Genomic DNA, 16316 nt, shown 5'->3' on the forward strand with positions numbered 1-16316 from the left:
CCAGCTGTGGTTTCCTGAGCACGAAGAGGGTTCTTTGGCAGGGTAAGCGGCAGGATGGTGAAACAACGATCATGGTCCATCCCCCACTCCACATGGATCTTGTGTAGGGGGAGCAAATCCCCGATCCTGAGAATGGAAAAACACCAGGGGGCAGAACTCGGTCTCTAGTTATAATAGAGAATGACAAACCTATTTAAAAAAATTGTTTAAAATCAATTTGTTTATCCAGCTGCTAGGGTTTCTAGTGAAGGGTTCTTATTCCACCTAAGATAAGGAATACTGTGTCTCTGATACCATGATGTTATAGCTATGAAGGCCATTAGAGATTCTAAAAAAAGATCTTAATCGCCACAAAATCATGAAATTTACTCCCTTCTTAATGCACTTTTTTTTTTTTTTTTTTTTTTTTTGGTGGGGCTAGGGCCAGTCCTGCACCTCTATGATTTATTTTAGGTATTTGTGATGCTGTCATCTGTTACACAAAACCCTGGTCAACAGGAGATACATTTCTCAGTTCACCTTAAATTATTTCTGATAGACAGTACTGTGGTTTTAAGTACAAGATTCTCTCTTACCCATAGCCCGCCAGGAATCCAAGGCTAGGAGGGCTAACTTTGTCACTGAATACAAAGAGTTCAAGACTTTCTTCCTGTCTGTATCTTTTTCCAAGCTGATTGAGAACCCACCATTCACGAACCCCATCTTTAGACTCATTTTTGACAAGAGAAACAGTGATGTTTTCCATCCTCCCCTCTATTGAAAGAGAAAACATTAACACAAAAACAAGCATGTTGTCAATAAGTCAAATTTGTTAGGAACAGATGCTTATTAATATGACACAGTGATGGTGCAACCTAAAAATAAGTCAATTAAAACAATCTTAGAACCCATTTTAAAATAGTTTATAGAACAGTACTACAATGGTTCTCTAGCCTTTTAAAGTTTGTGTTTTCCCTCCCAAAAATCCCTTTTGAATGGTCTTTTTAAAATTTTTCTCACATAACCAGATTTAAAACTTCATAGAAACCAATATGGCCAACATTTTCAAACTTGAGTGCAAATGTCGGCCACTATCCAAATTTAGGGACCTAAATAAATGAGGCCTGATTTTTCAGACACGCTGGGCACTCACAACTCCAAATGAAATTACTTCTGAAAACTAGTTGTGTCGAGGCCCTGCAAGGACTCATTCAAGAGCTTAACATTAACTCTGTTGACTTCAGTGGGACTACAAAGTGTGTAAAGTTAATTGTGTCTCCTCAAGATCCGATGCCCTAGATTGAGAGTTCTCTATGGTAGACTTTGGGAACAGGGGCGGCAGGTTTGTATAATTTTTGGTGGTGCCCAGAAAGGATCCAAGTCCCACCCACACCTGCCTTGTAAGCCGATATATATTTTAAAATAATGTAAAAATGGACTGGAAACAGTAAGCGTTTAACAGTTTCTCTATATTGCACAATATCACTATTGTAAGAAAAAATTATTTAACTAAGAATATCAACTTTATTAATACTCTTGAATACGGAAATAACCAAGCACGCTTGGATTAATAACCCTCAAAAGCAAATACTTTCCAAAATTAAAACAAACGTAGCCCCTTCTTTTGTGATGTTCTTCAGGAGGCAGCGAACACTTTTTGTCGTTGTTCAGTTCTTGAAATGAAGTCATCCAGGAGACTTGCAATGTCTTACGAATGTCCAGAAATGCCAAGTAATTTAGATGTTCTTGGCCCATTGTCGTTCGCAAATAATTTTTTCAGTCTGCGCAGGCAACTGAATGATCACTCAGTAGTGCAGGTTGATGTCGGACTTGTGTAGAATAATTTCAGGAGAATTGTAACTTCTGACAACATGTCACTCAAGCCTTCATTTTGTTTCAGAAATAGCTTCACTTCGCTCACTGAATTAAGCTGACAATTTCTCAATCTGCAAATATCACTCAACATTTCTAAATGAAGAGATAGCCTCTCCATGTTAATGTCACCATGGAAAGCTTCACTTATTGGGCCAATGTCCTGTTTCGAGCCATTTGCATCAGTTATATGCTTCTCCAATTTTACTGCAAATGTGAAGCTTTCTGTTGAAAACCGCTGTTCAATGGCAACTTTGCAAGCATCAATGATCCCAACGTATATTTTATGAAAATACCCTTTGGGGTCACTGAAGGTGTGAGGAAGGCTTCCAGGGTCGAGCCATCTCAGTGGCTTCCGTTTTCTCGGGAGTGTAGGATCATCTAAATAAAAATTTCTTGCCTTCTCTACTGTTGTTTCCCAGAAGTGATTGTATGACGAGTCAGTGTGCATCGCACTCAATACCTCTTGCAACAAGCCAACTTTCTTCATAACGCTTGCCAATGACACGTTTGGGCTTTGAATTTTTGCATTAGCTTCTTCTACAGGACCCATGGCTTTCTCAAGAACCGTTAGTATAAAGTACGCTGAAAAAGACTGAAGTTCTTTGAGAGCTTCGAGAATCCACTAAATTTTGAGCCAAATTCATCTGAAGAGTAACTAAATTCATCTGGGCAGTTCATCATAGCCTCCTAATTGTGGAACAGTGATTTAATGCTACTGATCCTTAGTGTCCATCTTGTTGGGCACAATAGTCATAAAGAAGGCGCCCCTTCACTCTCTGAATGCTGCCATACGCTTTGGTGACTTCCTGAAGGCACTGATGAGATCTTTCACCATTGAAAACATATCATGAAATTCTGGAATATTATGCAGGGCAGCCTGCGTGGCAAGGATAAGGGAACATGCAGCACAGTGCACAAATTCTGCTCTCAGCTCTTGATCCTTCACTCTGGCTTGGACCCCAGTAAATTTGCTGGACACATTACTGGCTCCACTGTAACACTGCCCTCGGCAATCAGAAAAGTGGAAATCACACCTGAGAAGTGTAACTTACACAATTTGGAAAAGAGACGCAGCATCCATTGCGTCAGTTTGGTAAAACCCAATAAACTCCTCATAAATCTCCCAGTCTTCACTAGAAAAGAACCCTAAAGAAAAACTTACTTGTTCTTTTCTTGCAAATCAGTAGTCTCAGCCATTACAATGGCATAAAACTTTGAAGCCTTGATCTTTTGCACAATTTGTCTGAGCGCCATCATTTCGATTTCATTAATAACCTCATGTGACAATCAGTTGTATTTTGTGTGACTAAGCCACTGTCTCAGTTCCTCTGACTCTGTACTGCATAGCAACAAGAGCTGCATCCAATCTGAATCACTCATTATGTCCACGTAATGCTATGCCTTTGTGAGCTACGTACTGAACACAGTTAAAAAGCTTGTGCAGTGCATGGGATTCTTTTCTGTAACTGGCCGACACTAGTGCAGAAGCATTTACCTGTGATTGCAGAGCAGCCTACTTCAGTATCGCTTCCTTGCGACAGGAGGATTTTTCGTGTGATGTAAAACCACGCACTGTGTGTCTCCAATCTTGAAATCCAGATGAAATAAACGTTGGTTCGGCCTTGGTAGAAAATATTAAGATCTTCTTTGCAGACTGAGCAAAACGCTCTGTCTAATTTGCTGTTGTACTCCAACAATGTAAATCTTGATTGCCAAGATTGCTGAAAAGTCCTTTTCTTATCTTGTGGATGTGCCATATATTTCTTTTGTATAACTTCAGTTTGAAAGCTAGGTGTTGAATTCGGGCAGTCACTTGATGAATTACCCTTTTCTTCTTTTTTTCTCTGGGTAACTTTATTAAGAATTTATCCATTGTTGATTATTACTGGTCCTACAAATCAAGAATTTGTTGCTGGGATAAAATGAAGCTGCAACGCGCCGGTGCCACAAGATTACAAGGGCCAATTAAAAGTGGAAAGTCAGAAGCAGCATTCACCTGCTTCAATACATTATATTTTGTTGTATGTGTATACAACCAATTATATACTTAAAGGGTGTAAAATAATCAAGTATGGTGCTAAACACGACCATACCCTCATGTAGCCCCGGGGCTAGGCCCAGAGAGGACTCCCCGCAACCCTCTCCCCGCTGGCAGCAGCAAGCTCTGGGGGAGGTGGCTCCCACTTCTCCCCAGCAGCCCACTCACCCTTCACCACTGTCACTGAATGTGCTCCTAGGGCCCCGCCTTGCCTCCCCTGTGCTGGGTGCGGGGAGGGGGCTGCCATCACATGGGACCTCCTCCCCTGTTGGTGCCCCTCACCGTAGCCTCACTGGGGGCTGCCTCTTGCCCAGCATGGGGAAGGAGCAGTGACTGCAGGCGGGGGTGGGTGGATCAGGGTGGCACAACACTCACCCAAGCCCCAGCTGCTCAGGTCCAGGAAGCCTCCTCACCTCCCTTGTGGTGGATGCCGGGGGTGGGGGATGGCCTCCACTGCTGCAGCCTGCTGCCCCTCACCGTAGTCTCCCGGGGGATGGGGCTGCCCCTTGCCCAGCATGGGGCGGGAGTGGCGGCTGCAGGCAGGGGTGTGGAGGGCATGGATCATACGGTCGGAAACTCACCGAAGCCCCAGCAGCTGCTCAGGTGAGGTCCAGATTCCGTCTCCCGGAAGCACCCTCAGCGTTGCCTCCCGGGGGGTGCCGGGGGAGGGGAGGGCTGCCAGTCATGTGCTCGCCTTCTTCCCTCCTCTCGCCGCAGGTGCAGCAGCCACCTCAGCCTGCCGCCGGCGCCGCTCTTGTGCAGTAGGCAGCAGCGGCCGCCGGCGGTGGCGAGGGAGTGCAGTGCAGAGCGGCAGGGCAGCCGCCCACTTGAGGCAGGGATGCTACGGGGGAGGCATGCGGGGGTGGCAGGCAGGGCGGAGGGAGAGACCTGGCTCCAAACATTGGTGGAGCCAGGCCCCTGAGCCCTGAATATTCCTGGAGCCCAGGCACCACAGGCCCATACAGCTCGCCACCTCTGTTTGGGAAAGGAAGGGAGAACACCCATTAAGAGGAATGTGTCAGAGCTCTTGTGTCAGGTTGGCTTTGTTTCCATGGAGTGTTTGGATTCATCTGAGAATTTCCCATTGAGTGGGCTACTCCCCACTTCCTATTCTGCAGAGGGTTGGACTCCTTCCCCCTATACTATCTGTGAAGAGGAATTCAGAGCCTGGGGCTCCTTTCCAGTACCCTGGCTGCCTCCTGATGGTAGATGTGCTCCTCACAGACCATTGGTTACCATTTTCCTTCCTTCCTCCAGCCCGACTGGGGACATGGAGAGGGACAGAGCTGGTAGCTGAGTTGCAGTCAAGTCTCCCCTCAGATACTCTGCAGTCATGACCCCCTCATTACCATCACCTCCTCAAAAAACAAGGGAAATTCACTGAAAATGTCAGTCAGTACAGAGTTCAAGCTGAGCAGCAATGCCTCACGCCCTTCCAGAATGTTGAGTGCACCAGTATTTAAACCTCTGAAAAACAGGAAATACAGAGTTAAGGTACACACCAGCGCCGCTTTGCAACTTTCGCTCTGCCCTCTGGCACTGGCAAAAGCCACTGCAGTTATACTGTAAGTGTGTTTTAGGAAGGCCTGCCCTATAATAAGCAGACATGAAGAATGACTTGGTAAATGTGTCATTTCATGTGTATTGTGTCCCACAGAATTGTATTCTCTTATTCGCCTGCAGGCACTCGATCTGACCTTTGCTATATTAGGGACACTGTACTGACTGGTGCAGGGATTACTTGCAGCAGATTGCCACAACTCACACTGTGACATGAGAGGAGCAAATGCACCCAAAAGGATCACAATCCCCTTGTTTCTGGGCTGAGTTATGTTGGTTGCAGAAGTAGAAGAGCAGAATAGTATATTCTTGCCCTGGGGATTTATAGTAGTTGGGTAGCATATGTGACAAGGCACTACAGAGGTAAGTGTAGGTGGTTGACCAGAGAAATCCTTAGTACAAAGGCCAAGAGATTGTAAGGGGTTATAACAGCCGGTGTCTCTGAGGTAGTCAGTGCATGTAGGAGTGGTTGAGTACAGGCTAAGTGTAGTCAGCTGGCGTTCTCTAAGCCTGCCATGGTCTGATGGTTTCTTCTACTGTGCCCACATGCTGTGTCTCCACAGCGTTCCATATTGTCTGGAAGGATAGAGTGCTACAACATCTGTCAGGAGTGTATGGGGGCATCACTCAAAGAGGGCAGAGTTAAGGTTACAGGCTGGGGCTAGTGTGCACCTTAACTGTATAATTCCTGGTTTTGAGCGGTTTCTGTACAGGTGCACTTGTCACTCCAGAAGAGCATGAGGGTTCGGGTTAACCTTAACAAAGTTTTAACTGCATTAACAAAGTTTTTGGGCAGTTAATTCTTACTTGTTGGTACAAGGCCTAACACTATGGGGCCCTGATCCTTGGTTGGATCTACCATAATGCCTAATTATTATAATAATAATAAATGAAAGCCCATGAGGATGCCTAACTATGCAATTTGATGACTGACTTCAGGTATCGAAGTTTTAAAATGTTGCTATTAAATTCTCCGTGCCTCCACTTTCCCATCTCAAAAAATGGGGGTAAACAATGTTCACACACCTTTGGCAAAGTGCTTTCAGCCCCTCAGCTAAAACATTCTATATAAAGGGCTAAGTATTTAAACACAGCTTTGAGGGTTTTTCTTGTGTGAAAGGTGCTGGGTCGATAGCTCTAGAGCCCGATATCCTCCTTTTACCCACACAATAGCTACAACAGAGCGGAGCAGCAGCCCAACCTTCCTTGACACAGTCCCATTATTACCTAAACAGCCTTGTGTGTTTCACAATGAAAAAAAATATACACAGAGATAACCACAGCCTGGAGTACATACCTTTCCATAGTTGCTTTATGGGTTTTGCCAGAGAATCACTAGGTGCCTTGATGTAGTATGGAAACATCATTTCTAAAGTCCTGCAAGAAAAATGTGACAGCAAATGATTCCATATTTTTGTATCTTTATAAATTCCCTTAGACGTCCCTCTTGGGGCAGCTGTAGAATATGATTCCAGTTTGAAGAAGGCGAGTACTTTGCTGTAATTTTTGGACTGGATTCTGAGCTCACATCAGCTTTGAACCAGTGTCACTCCATTGACTTTGATGGACTTACCAGTGATGTTCTGCCAATATTTTAACAAGAGCGTTCCATTCAAAATTTCCCCACTCACTGGTCATCAACCATGAATGCTGGGTATGTGTGTGCACAGGGAGGAATGAGGGCCTGGGGAACGCATTCCTTTGTTTTCCCACTTGAACAAAAATATTGTATCACACTATCAAAAAGGAGAGAGGCCACACACCACCACTTGCTAAATAAATGAAGTACATCTGATGGAAATGTTTATAATCTCAGAATAGTACAGTGTTCAGCTAGTGCTAAGCTCGGGGAAGACCATGTGGGAGTGGGTGTAGCTTTTATAAAATTACTGCCTTCTGAAAATGGGGCTTACAAATACATCATTTACTTCTTGCCTCAAACAGATCCACACCCTCTAGGAAATGCCTTTATTTAAAAAGTATGAGAAATAAAATATTTAAAAGACATGCAAAGACATACAATATAGACCTATATGCAGCCATATATCTGTGCAATAGACCTACATATATTCTGAACAAAAAGAGCTCTCAACCTTCCACGTAGCAGTATCTGTTGCTTTGCACTGACTCACCAGACATTTTAGGCTTCAGAGTGACGTTCGTGGAATCTTAGGGTAGGTCTATGTTAAAAACACTGCAGTGATACCGAGTGATCACTTTGTGAAAAGTATTCACCCACAGGTGACAGGGTGTTTTTGCCTTTTATTATTTTTCTGTGAGAGTTCATTTGAGACCATAGCAATTATCTGGTTTCACCCACATATTTGCTTTTGGGGCATTTAGTGATCACTCTATATCTGACCTATCAGTCCTCATAGAATCATAGAATATCAGGGTTGGAAGGGACCTCAGGAGGTCATCTAGTCCAACCCCCTGCTCAAAGCAGGACCAATCCCCAATCAAATCATCCCAGCCAAGGCTTTGTCAAGCCTGACCTTAAAAACTTCCAAGGAAGGAGATTCTACCACCTCCCTAGGTAACGCATTCCACTGTTTCACCACCCTCCTGGTGAAAAAGTTTTTCCTAATATCCAACCTAAACCTCCGCCACTGCAACTTGAGACCATTACTCCTTGTCCTGTCCTCTTCTACCACTGAGAATAGTCTAGAACCATCCTCTCTGGAACCACCTCTCAGGTAGTTGAAAGCAGCTATCAAATCCCCCCTCATTCTTCTCTTCTGCAGACTAAACAATCCCAGCTCCCTCAGCCTCTCCTCATAAGTCATGTGTTCCAGATCCCTAATAATTTTTGTTGCCCTTCGCTGGACTCTCTCCAATTTATCCACATCCTTCTTGTAGTGTGGGGCCCAAAACTGGACACAGTACTCCAGATGAGGCCTCACCAATGTCGAATAGAGGGGAACGATCACGTCCCTCGATCTGCTCGCTATGCCCCTACTTATACATCCCAAAATGCCATTGGCCTTCTTGGCAACAAGGGCACACTGCTGACTCATATCCAGCTTCTCGTCCACTGTAACCCCTAGGTCCTTTTCCGCAGAACTGCTGCCTAGCCATTCAGTCCCTAGTCTGTAGCTGTGCATTGGGTTCTTCCGTCCTAAGTGCAGGACCCTGCACTTATCCTTATTGAACCTCATCAGGTTTCTTTTGGCCCAATCCTCCAATTTGTCTAGGTCCCTCTGTATCCTATCTCTGCCCTCCAGCGTATCTACCACTCCTCCCAGTTTAGTATCATCCGCAAATTTGCTGAGAGTGCAATCCACACCATCCTCCAGATCATTTATGAAGATATTGAACAAAACCGGCCCCAGGACCGACCCCTGCGGCACTCCACTTGACACCGGCTGCCAACTAGACATGGAGCCATTGATCACTACCCGTTGAGCCCGACAATCTAGCCAACTTTCTACCCACCTTATAGTACATTCATCCAGCCCATACTTCTTTAACTTGCTGACAAGAATACTGTGGGAGACCGTGTCAAAAGCTTTGCTAAAGTCAAGAAACAATACATCCACTGCTTTCCCTTCATCCACAGAACCAGTAATCTCATCATAAAAGGCGATTAGATTAGTCAGGCATGACCTTCCCTTGGTGAATCCATGCTGACTGTTCCTGATCACTTTCCTCTCGTGTAAGTGCTTCAGGATTGATTCCTTGAGGACCTGCTCCATGATTTTTCCGGGGACTGAGGTGAGGCTGACTGGCCTGTAGTTCCCAGGATCCTCCTTCTTCCCTTTTTTAAAGATTGGCACTACATTAGCCTTTTTCCAGCCATCTGGGACTTCCCCCGTTCGCCACGAGTTTTCAAAGATAATGGCCAATGGCTCTGCAATCACATCCGCCAATTCCTTTAGCACTCTCAGATGCAACTCGTCCGGCCCCATGGACTTGTGCACGTCCAGCTTTTCTAAATAGTCCCTAACCACCTCTTTCTCCACGGAGGGCTGGCCATCTACTCCCCATGTTGCGATGCCCAGCGCAGCAGTCTGGGAGCTGTCCTTGTTAGTGAAGACAGAGGCAAAAAAAGCATTGAGCACATTAGCTTTTTCCACATCCTCTGTCACTAGGTTGCCTCCCTCATTCAGTAAGGGACCCACACTTTCCTTGGCTTTCTTGTTGCCAACATACCTGAAGAAACCCTTCTTGTTACTCTTGACAGCTCTTGCTAGCTGCAGCTCCAGGTGCGATTTGGACCTCCTGATTTCATTCCTACATGCCCGAGCAATATTTTTATACTCTTCCCTGGTCATATGTCCAACCTGCCACTTCTTGTAAGCTTCTTTTTTATGTTTAATATCTGCTAGGATTTCACCATTAAGCCAAGCTGGTCGCCTGCCATATTTACTATTCTTTTGACTCATCGGGATGGTTTGTCCCTGTAACCTCAACAGGGATTCCTTGAAATACAGCCAGCTCTCCTGGACTCCTTTCCCCTTCATGTTAGTCCCCCAGGGGATCCTACCCGTCAGTTCCCTGAGGGAGTCAAAGTCTGCTTTCCTGAAGTCCAGGGTCCGTATCCTGCTGCTTACCTTTCTTCCCTGTGTCAGGATCCTGAACTCGACCATCTCATGGTCACTGCCTCCCAGAGTCCCATCCACTTTTGCTTCCCCCACTAATTCTTCCCTGTTTGTGAGCAGCAGGTCAAGAAAAGCTCCCCCCCTAGTTGGCTCGTCTAGTACTTGGCTCGTCTAGCACTCATCCTCAAAGGAAACCTGTACAACACTTTCAAAAGACAAGCCTGGGAATTTAAATTCATAACTTTGCTAGATGCTAAAAATCATAACCCATTAACAACTCCCCCCCCCCGGCTGCTTTCTCTCTCTCTCTCTCCTCCCCCCGCTCAGGGGTGTGAAAAAACACCCCCCCCTTAGCTCTGCAAGTTTCAGCGCTGTGACGTGCCAGCGTAGACAGTACACCAGCACTGGGAGCCATTCTCCCAGCGCTGGGAGCTACTCCCCTCGTGGGGGTGGGTTTTTTTTACAGCACTGGTTGGTGCCGCAACGACACAGCCCCGTTACAGCACTGCTGCGGCATGCTAGTGAAGACATACCCCGAGTTTCCCAGACCAGAAGAAGGGCTCTGTGTGGCTGGAAAGCTTGTCTCGCTCACCAACAGAAGCTGGCCCAATAAAAGATATCACCTCACCCACCTTGTTTCTCTAATACCTTGGGACTGACACAGCTACAACACCCCTGCATATTACCTTTGAAGTAACATTTATTAGTATAGGGCTAGAATGTCCTTGGCCTTTGTGTAGGTGCTAGGAATTTTCACCCCTTTACAGTCTGTGCAAAAGCCAGGGGCTCTGCCAATCCTTGTTGCCAGGAAAGTGGAGTTGGCGAGGAGGACACAGTATGCTGCACCATCCATACATGCTCCCCGTCTCCCGGTGTGCTAGAGAACACAATTCCTCTCACAGCTGCCCCACTGGTGGTGCAAGGTGGGGCCCTCACTCAGAGCTTTGAGTAATGTATTCACTTGGGTGGTGACTGTCCATTTTGCTGTACATTCAGTGAAGTATGTTTCAGTTTTATGGTATATGCTATGCTATGAGATTACATTATAGGTAACAACTGTGTACCTGTTAGTTATCTGCTTTAAGAGAAACATCTGTATGAACAAGTCAAGAACATAACTTACACCTTCTTTACCATGTGATCCCCAGACATCATTGTAGCAATATTTTCTCTAGTTTTGTTCAGTAGGTTACAGGAAAGCTTATCCGATGCTATTTCTGCTTTTGCACCAAGAGAGAGGTTTCTATAACAATAAATGAAAATGAAAACAGATAGTGAAGCTCAGTACCACACAATGCCCAGTTCTCTGAGCTGTGCTTAGCTGATGTGGGGTTGCTAGTCTATCTGCATGGTGCTGATGGCCCTTCCCCATATCCTCTCAAGCATCAGGCTACCAAGACAGCACGCGGAACCCGCAGCCGATGTTTAGTGGCCTAAATCCCCCTGCTATTATTGATCATGGCTTTATATGGTTCAGAGGCAATTTTTGATAGTACAATGTAACTGTGTCAAAGTCAAAATAGAAGCCTTACACAGAAACCTGCCTGATGGCTTGCTTTTGAACACAGAGGCCAGATGTTGGCCTTGGCAGACGGCACTTGACACCTCGTTGCCTGAATAACCACAACTCCAACTACCAATGCTCTCCGAGTGATTCTAAAGACTTTCATTATCATCAGTGGGCTCATGTACAAATGAAATAAGAACATGGTATTCATCCCCTCATTCAAACACCACTTATAAATCAGGGTGTCTAGGCTGAGGGCTCCTGGGGCCCTTGAGACAAGATGAAAATGTGTATTTGATTATGAACAGAAAACATGTTTCCCCTGATGATTTTTAAATGGAAGTGCCTGAATCAGCCCTGTGAACCCTGGGGAGATGGATGGGGGCACTGCTTTCCCAGCTCCCTCCCACTACTTCCTTTGCAACCCCCTAGGGCACTGATGGGGTGAGCCAATAAGGTTCTGTCCAGCTGCTCAGCAGCTGCCCTGCTGATTGCATCACAGGACAGAGAGGAGGGTAGTTCTGGCTGCTCCATTGCCTGCTTCCTTGCTAGGCTGTGGGAGCTCCAGGGAGAGTAGCAGAGAAGCTTAACTGGCTCTACATGAGCCTAGGGCAGCATCTAGCAAAGGCAGGCCACCCCCTCCATCTCTCCCACCACCCCCCTCCCCTCCCCCGTCCTCCCAGTCACTTAGGAGAGCTCAGGAGGGGGGGAAAGGAGAAGCTGAAAATCAACAGCCAATTACAACACAGTTCCCTGATTCTCTGTCCCAGCCCAAATTAGAGCAGCCCAGTGACTGTTCTAACCTCCATCAGCTGGTAACAGTCCTCGTTAGACCACATGGCAGCTGTAGGAAGCTGGAATGCAGTGAAAAAGTGCCACAGCCGCTCCTTTCCCTCCACATCCCACATGCCCTTTGTGACAGGGGCTGCAGGGAGGGAGTAGGAGCTGGCTGTGTCAGCTCTCTGCCTGCTGGAGGTTCTTCGACGCTGGGAGAATCCCCAACAGTGGACTTGCATGTGTCTTCTGCTCCCCTATGTTGCCAGAGGAGCAGAATACACCAGAGAATCTCTCACAGAGAACTAAGCGCGGTCCCCTGACATTTTTAAAATCGGATGATTGGCCTTCAGGCTGAACAAGCTTGGCCTCCACTGCTGTAAATGTTAACCATGTAATATTCAATCATACTTACTATATAGTCCACTGCTTCCCAAAGATAAAGGATCCAATTCATTACTGTTTTTAATTAAACTAACATAACTGATAGATTAGTTGAGGAGTATTAAAAATGGACTGTAGCTCTGAATAAAGGAGGAAGCTATATTTCCACTGGATAACAGACTATCTTTTCACAGTAATAAAAAAGGTCTAATTAATTATTTTTTAATCTTAAATAAAGTATCTTTTTATTATGGGCCCAATATTTGTTTTTGATTTATGTACACAACTCCTAGTAATGTAGCTGTGAAGGGACAGCTGTTATGATAGGAGCCCAGGTGTCCATCTACATGATTCTTTTATCAGAGTTAGATATTACAATTCCCAGAAGCTGGAAATGGACAACAGGGGCTGGATCACTGGATGATTGCTGTTCTGTTCATTCCCTCTGGGGCACCTGGCATTGGTCACTGTAGGAAGACAGGATACTGGGCTAGATGGACCATAGGTCTGACCCAGTATTGCTGCTCTTATGTTCTTATTAATGTGCAATCTGTGCACACCACAGCATGGCTCTTACAGGAGCGTAGCAAAGCTTGAAGGGAAGACTGTACACCAGGGGGCAAATGAGCCCTAGAGTAAATGGGTGCATGCCCCAATGAAGGGAATGGGCATTGTCTCTACTTAGCTCAGGGTGGCTCTAGATCAAGGGCGGGGAATCTTTTTTCTATCTGGGCCACTGACCCACAGAAAAAAACAGTCGTGGGCCACACACACAACACACACACACGCATACACAGTCGTGGGCCCCGCGTGGGGGTGTGGAGGATCAGGGTTTCCCCTAGGCTCTGGGGTGGGGTCAGAAATGAGGGGTTCAGGGAGTGGGAGGGGGCTCCAGGCTGGGGGTTGCGGTGTGGGAGGAGGTGAGGGGTCCGGCTGGGGGTGGGGATGAGGAGTTTGGAGTGTAGGAGGGGGCTCTGGGCTGGGGCCAAGGGGTTTGGAGTTTGGGAGGGGGTTCCGACCTGGGGCAGGGGGTTCTTGGTGCGGGCTCCGGCTAGGCGGTGCTTACCTCAGGCGGCTCCCGGTCGGTGGCACAGTGGGGCTAAGGCAGAGCCGGGGCTCGGTGCTGCTCCCAGAAGTGGCTGCCATGTCCGGCCCCTAGGTGGAGGGGCTGGGGGTTCTGTGCAGGGGCTGGGGGCAGTGCACTGAACTTCCCTGATTGCCCCTGCTCCTAGGGGCCACAGGGACATGCCAGTCGCTTCCGGGAGCTGCACGGAGCTGACCAGACTTTTAAAGGCCTGGCAACACTAGCTTCCCCCCACAGCAGGGCAAGCCAGTGCTAGTGACTCCAGCACTACGAGGGGGCGCCAAGGCTTGGGCTTTCGGCCCACGGCCTGGAGACTTGCTGTGGGCTGGATGAAATGAAGCAATGGGCTGGATCTAGCCCTCAGGCCGTACCCCCCACCTCCCTCTAGATGTTCAGGTAGTTAACTGCTTTTCATCTTGTGTCTTGCTATTTAATTTCTTACAGCATAAAGGGTATGGCCAATAGCGCTTGAGGCTGTAAAGCCGCAGCAAGAGGACAGATTGTTTCTCTTTTGTACCTTAATTTCATTTCCCCATTAAATTATCTGCTTATACCAAATGTTTTTCCAAAGGCCTGGTCCTTCAAAGTGTTTAATTTACATAACTATTGATGAGCATGTTGTCTGAAGCAGATTTCCTATTAGTCTGGTCATTGGTTTTTAAACCCTAAGGTTGGGATTTTCATATTTTAGTCTTTACCCACTTTGGGGCCCCCCAAATAAATGGTTGTTTTTGAAGATTGAGGTTAGGATTTCAGTTTCTGGGTGCCCAACCTGAGGCCACTGAAAATGACTGGATTTTCAGAGGGCAGAAGCTCTGCATGGTCTGAAAATCAGGCATCTCCAAAGTGCAGCAGGTTGGGCACTCAAACCCTGAGGAAGCCACGACCTCGAGTCACTGTTGACAATCTTGGCCTACGCTGCGTGCACCTTGTTTTAAAAGTGTCTTTTGGTCTCCAAAGCTACAGTATCAGCAGAGTCACAAATGAAGTTGTTAGGGTTTTTTTTACTTTTTATGCTACCCTTAGCTGTATTTTTATGGCAGACGTGCTCTTTAGCGTACTGCATGTTGGAATAAGGTCTGCAGTAGTCTTGGTAACAATCTTTCACTGGTAGAAAAGCTCAAGCATCATAGTCCTACTCTAGAACTTGCTTTTCCCCGTAAAGAAAAGGAGGACTTGTGGCACCTTAGAGACTAACAAGGTGCCACAAGTCCTCCTTTTCTTTTTGCGAATACAGACTAACACGGCTGCTACTCTGAAATCTTTTCCCCTATGTTCTTCCATGCTGAATCTCAGATCATTTTACTCCTGCTTTCATAGTTTCCACCTTGGAGGTGCTAATGCCTGGCAAAGGGCATTCTTGCTCAGGAGTTCTAAGGCAAGCTCCCCTTTAAAATTCATGAATGTTATTTTTTGTTGCCAGGAGGGCTCATTGTTGAGCGACAAAGATCATTCCCTTCCCCATCTCCTCCCCAGCCACCCACTCTCAGCCTTCCTGACCTGGTGAATGAGAGAATTGGATGGGAAAATAAACACATCACACATACAGGGGCAATGCAAAACACTTCCATTATACTAGCAGCCCTAGCCCAACAATCAATCTGTCAATATCATCATACTATTTACCTTTGAATACTCCATGAAAGAACTAGAGTGAACTCAGCAGAAAAATCCCGGAGACCTTGAATCATTTTCTTTCTACTGGGAGGGCTGATAGTCCACAATGAATTTGAATTCCCTTCTAGTTCTGCTACAGTTATATCTTCTTTTCCATAGCCTTCTAGAAACTGCAAAGCACCCTGTACATGCAAAAAGAGAAAGGAAAGTTTAACATACATGAAACACACAACTATTCTTACAGGTCAGCCAGAACTATAGGTGTACTACTAATTATGAGTCTAGTGATTTGCACTGATGGTTTTCCTCAGGCACCAGGTAAGGCATAAGAGGAGAGAGGTTTACCCAAAATACAGCCCAGACTAGAAGTCAATGATGTGAAAAAAAATTGCATTGCTAGTGAAACTGATTTAAAAAACAAAAAAAACCACCTAACCTGGTAAAAAAAAACATTTGCAAAAATGGGCCTGAATAAAATTAAGCATGTGGATTCTATGCTTTCGTTTCTGAGGTCCTCAATACACATTTAAGCTAGTGGAGCTAATGAGTTATCCAGAACAAATTTTAATTTGAGATAATATATGTTCTAGTCCCCACTTGTTTTGTGTGGCACCTCAAACTTACTTGAAGCAAGTTCACAGGGTGCCACACAGCACAAGTGGCTACCATTATATGTAATTCGTCTGACAAATTCTATGTGGCATAGATTACCAGACATTGCATTGGACCACGTGGTAACTTGAGGCTTTCTCAAAGTGCAAGGTAGAATTCAGGAGGCGCAAGATACCACACAACATGGCTGGGGGTATCTTCTTTTGGCTTTGGCCTTGTTTCCCCTTCTACTCTGGGTGAGGTGAGTCAGGGAGAGTCCAAATTAATGAATTTTACATTTCTATCCCCAAACCCCGTCTGCTTATATAAGTAACACTTTTAGCAAAGTGAAAATGGGGAATTCTG

At 46.0% G+C, this 16316-nt stretch overlaps 1 protein-coding gene across 1 annotated transcript in view; it reads right to left on the bottom strand.

The window, feature by feature from the left end:
* Positions 1–16316, bottom strand: part of PIEZO2 (piezo type mechanosensitive ion channel component 2) — a 440411-nt gene that overhangs the window by 2277 nt on the left and 421818 nt on the right. Inside the window, exons 52-55 of the mRNA XM_074944649.1 lie at positions 15369–15541; positions 11117–11236; positions 6750–6829; positions 576–753 (exon numbers count right to left, since the gene is read on the bottom strand). Of these exons, the coding sequence (XP_074800750.1) occupies positions 576–753; positions 6750–6829; positions 11117–11236; positions 15369–15541 (551 nt within the window). The remainder of the gene's footprint in view (positions 1–575; positions 754–6749; positions 6830–11116; positions 11237–15368; positions 15542–16316) is intronic.

This window comes from Natator depressus, chromosome 2 (assembly GCF_965152275.1).
Source record: "Natator depressus isolate rNatDep1 chromosome 2, rNatDep2.hap1, whole genome shotgun sequence".
Classification (NCBI taxonomy): domain Eukaryota; kingdom Metazoa; phylum Chordata; order Testudines; family Cheloniidae; genus Natator; species Natator depressus.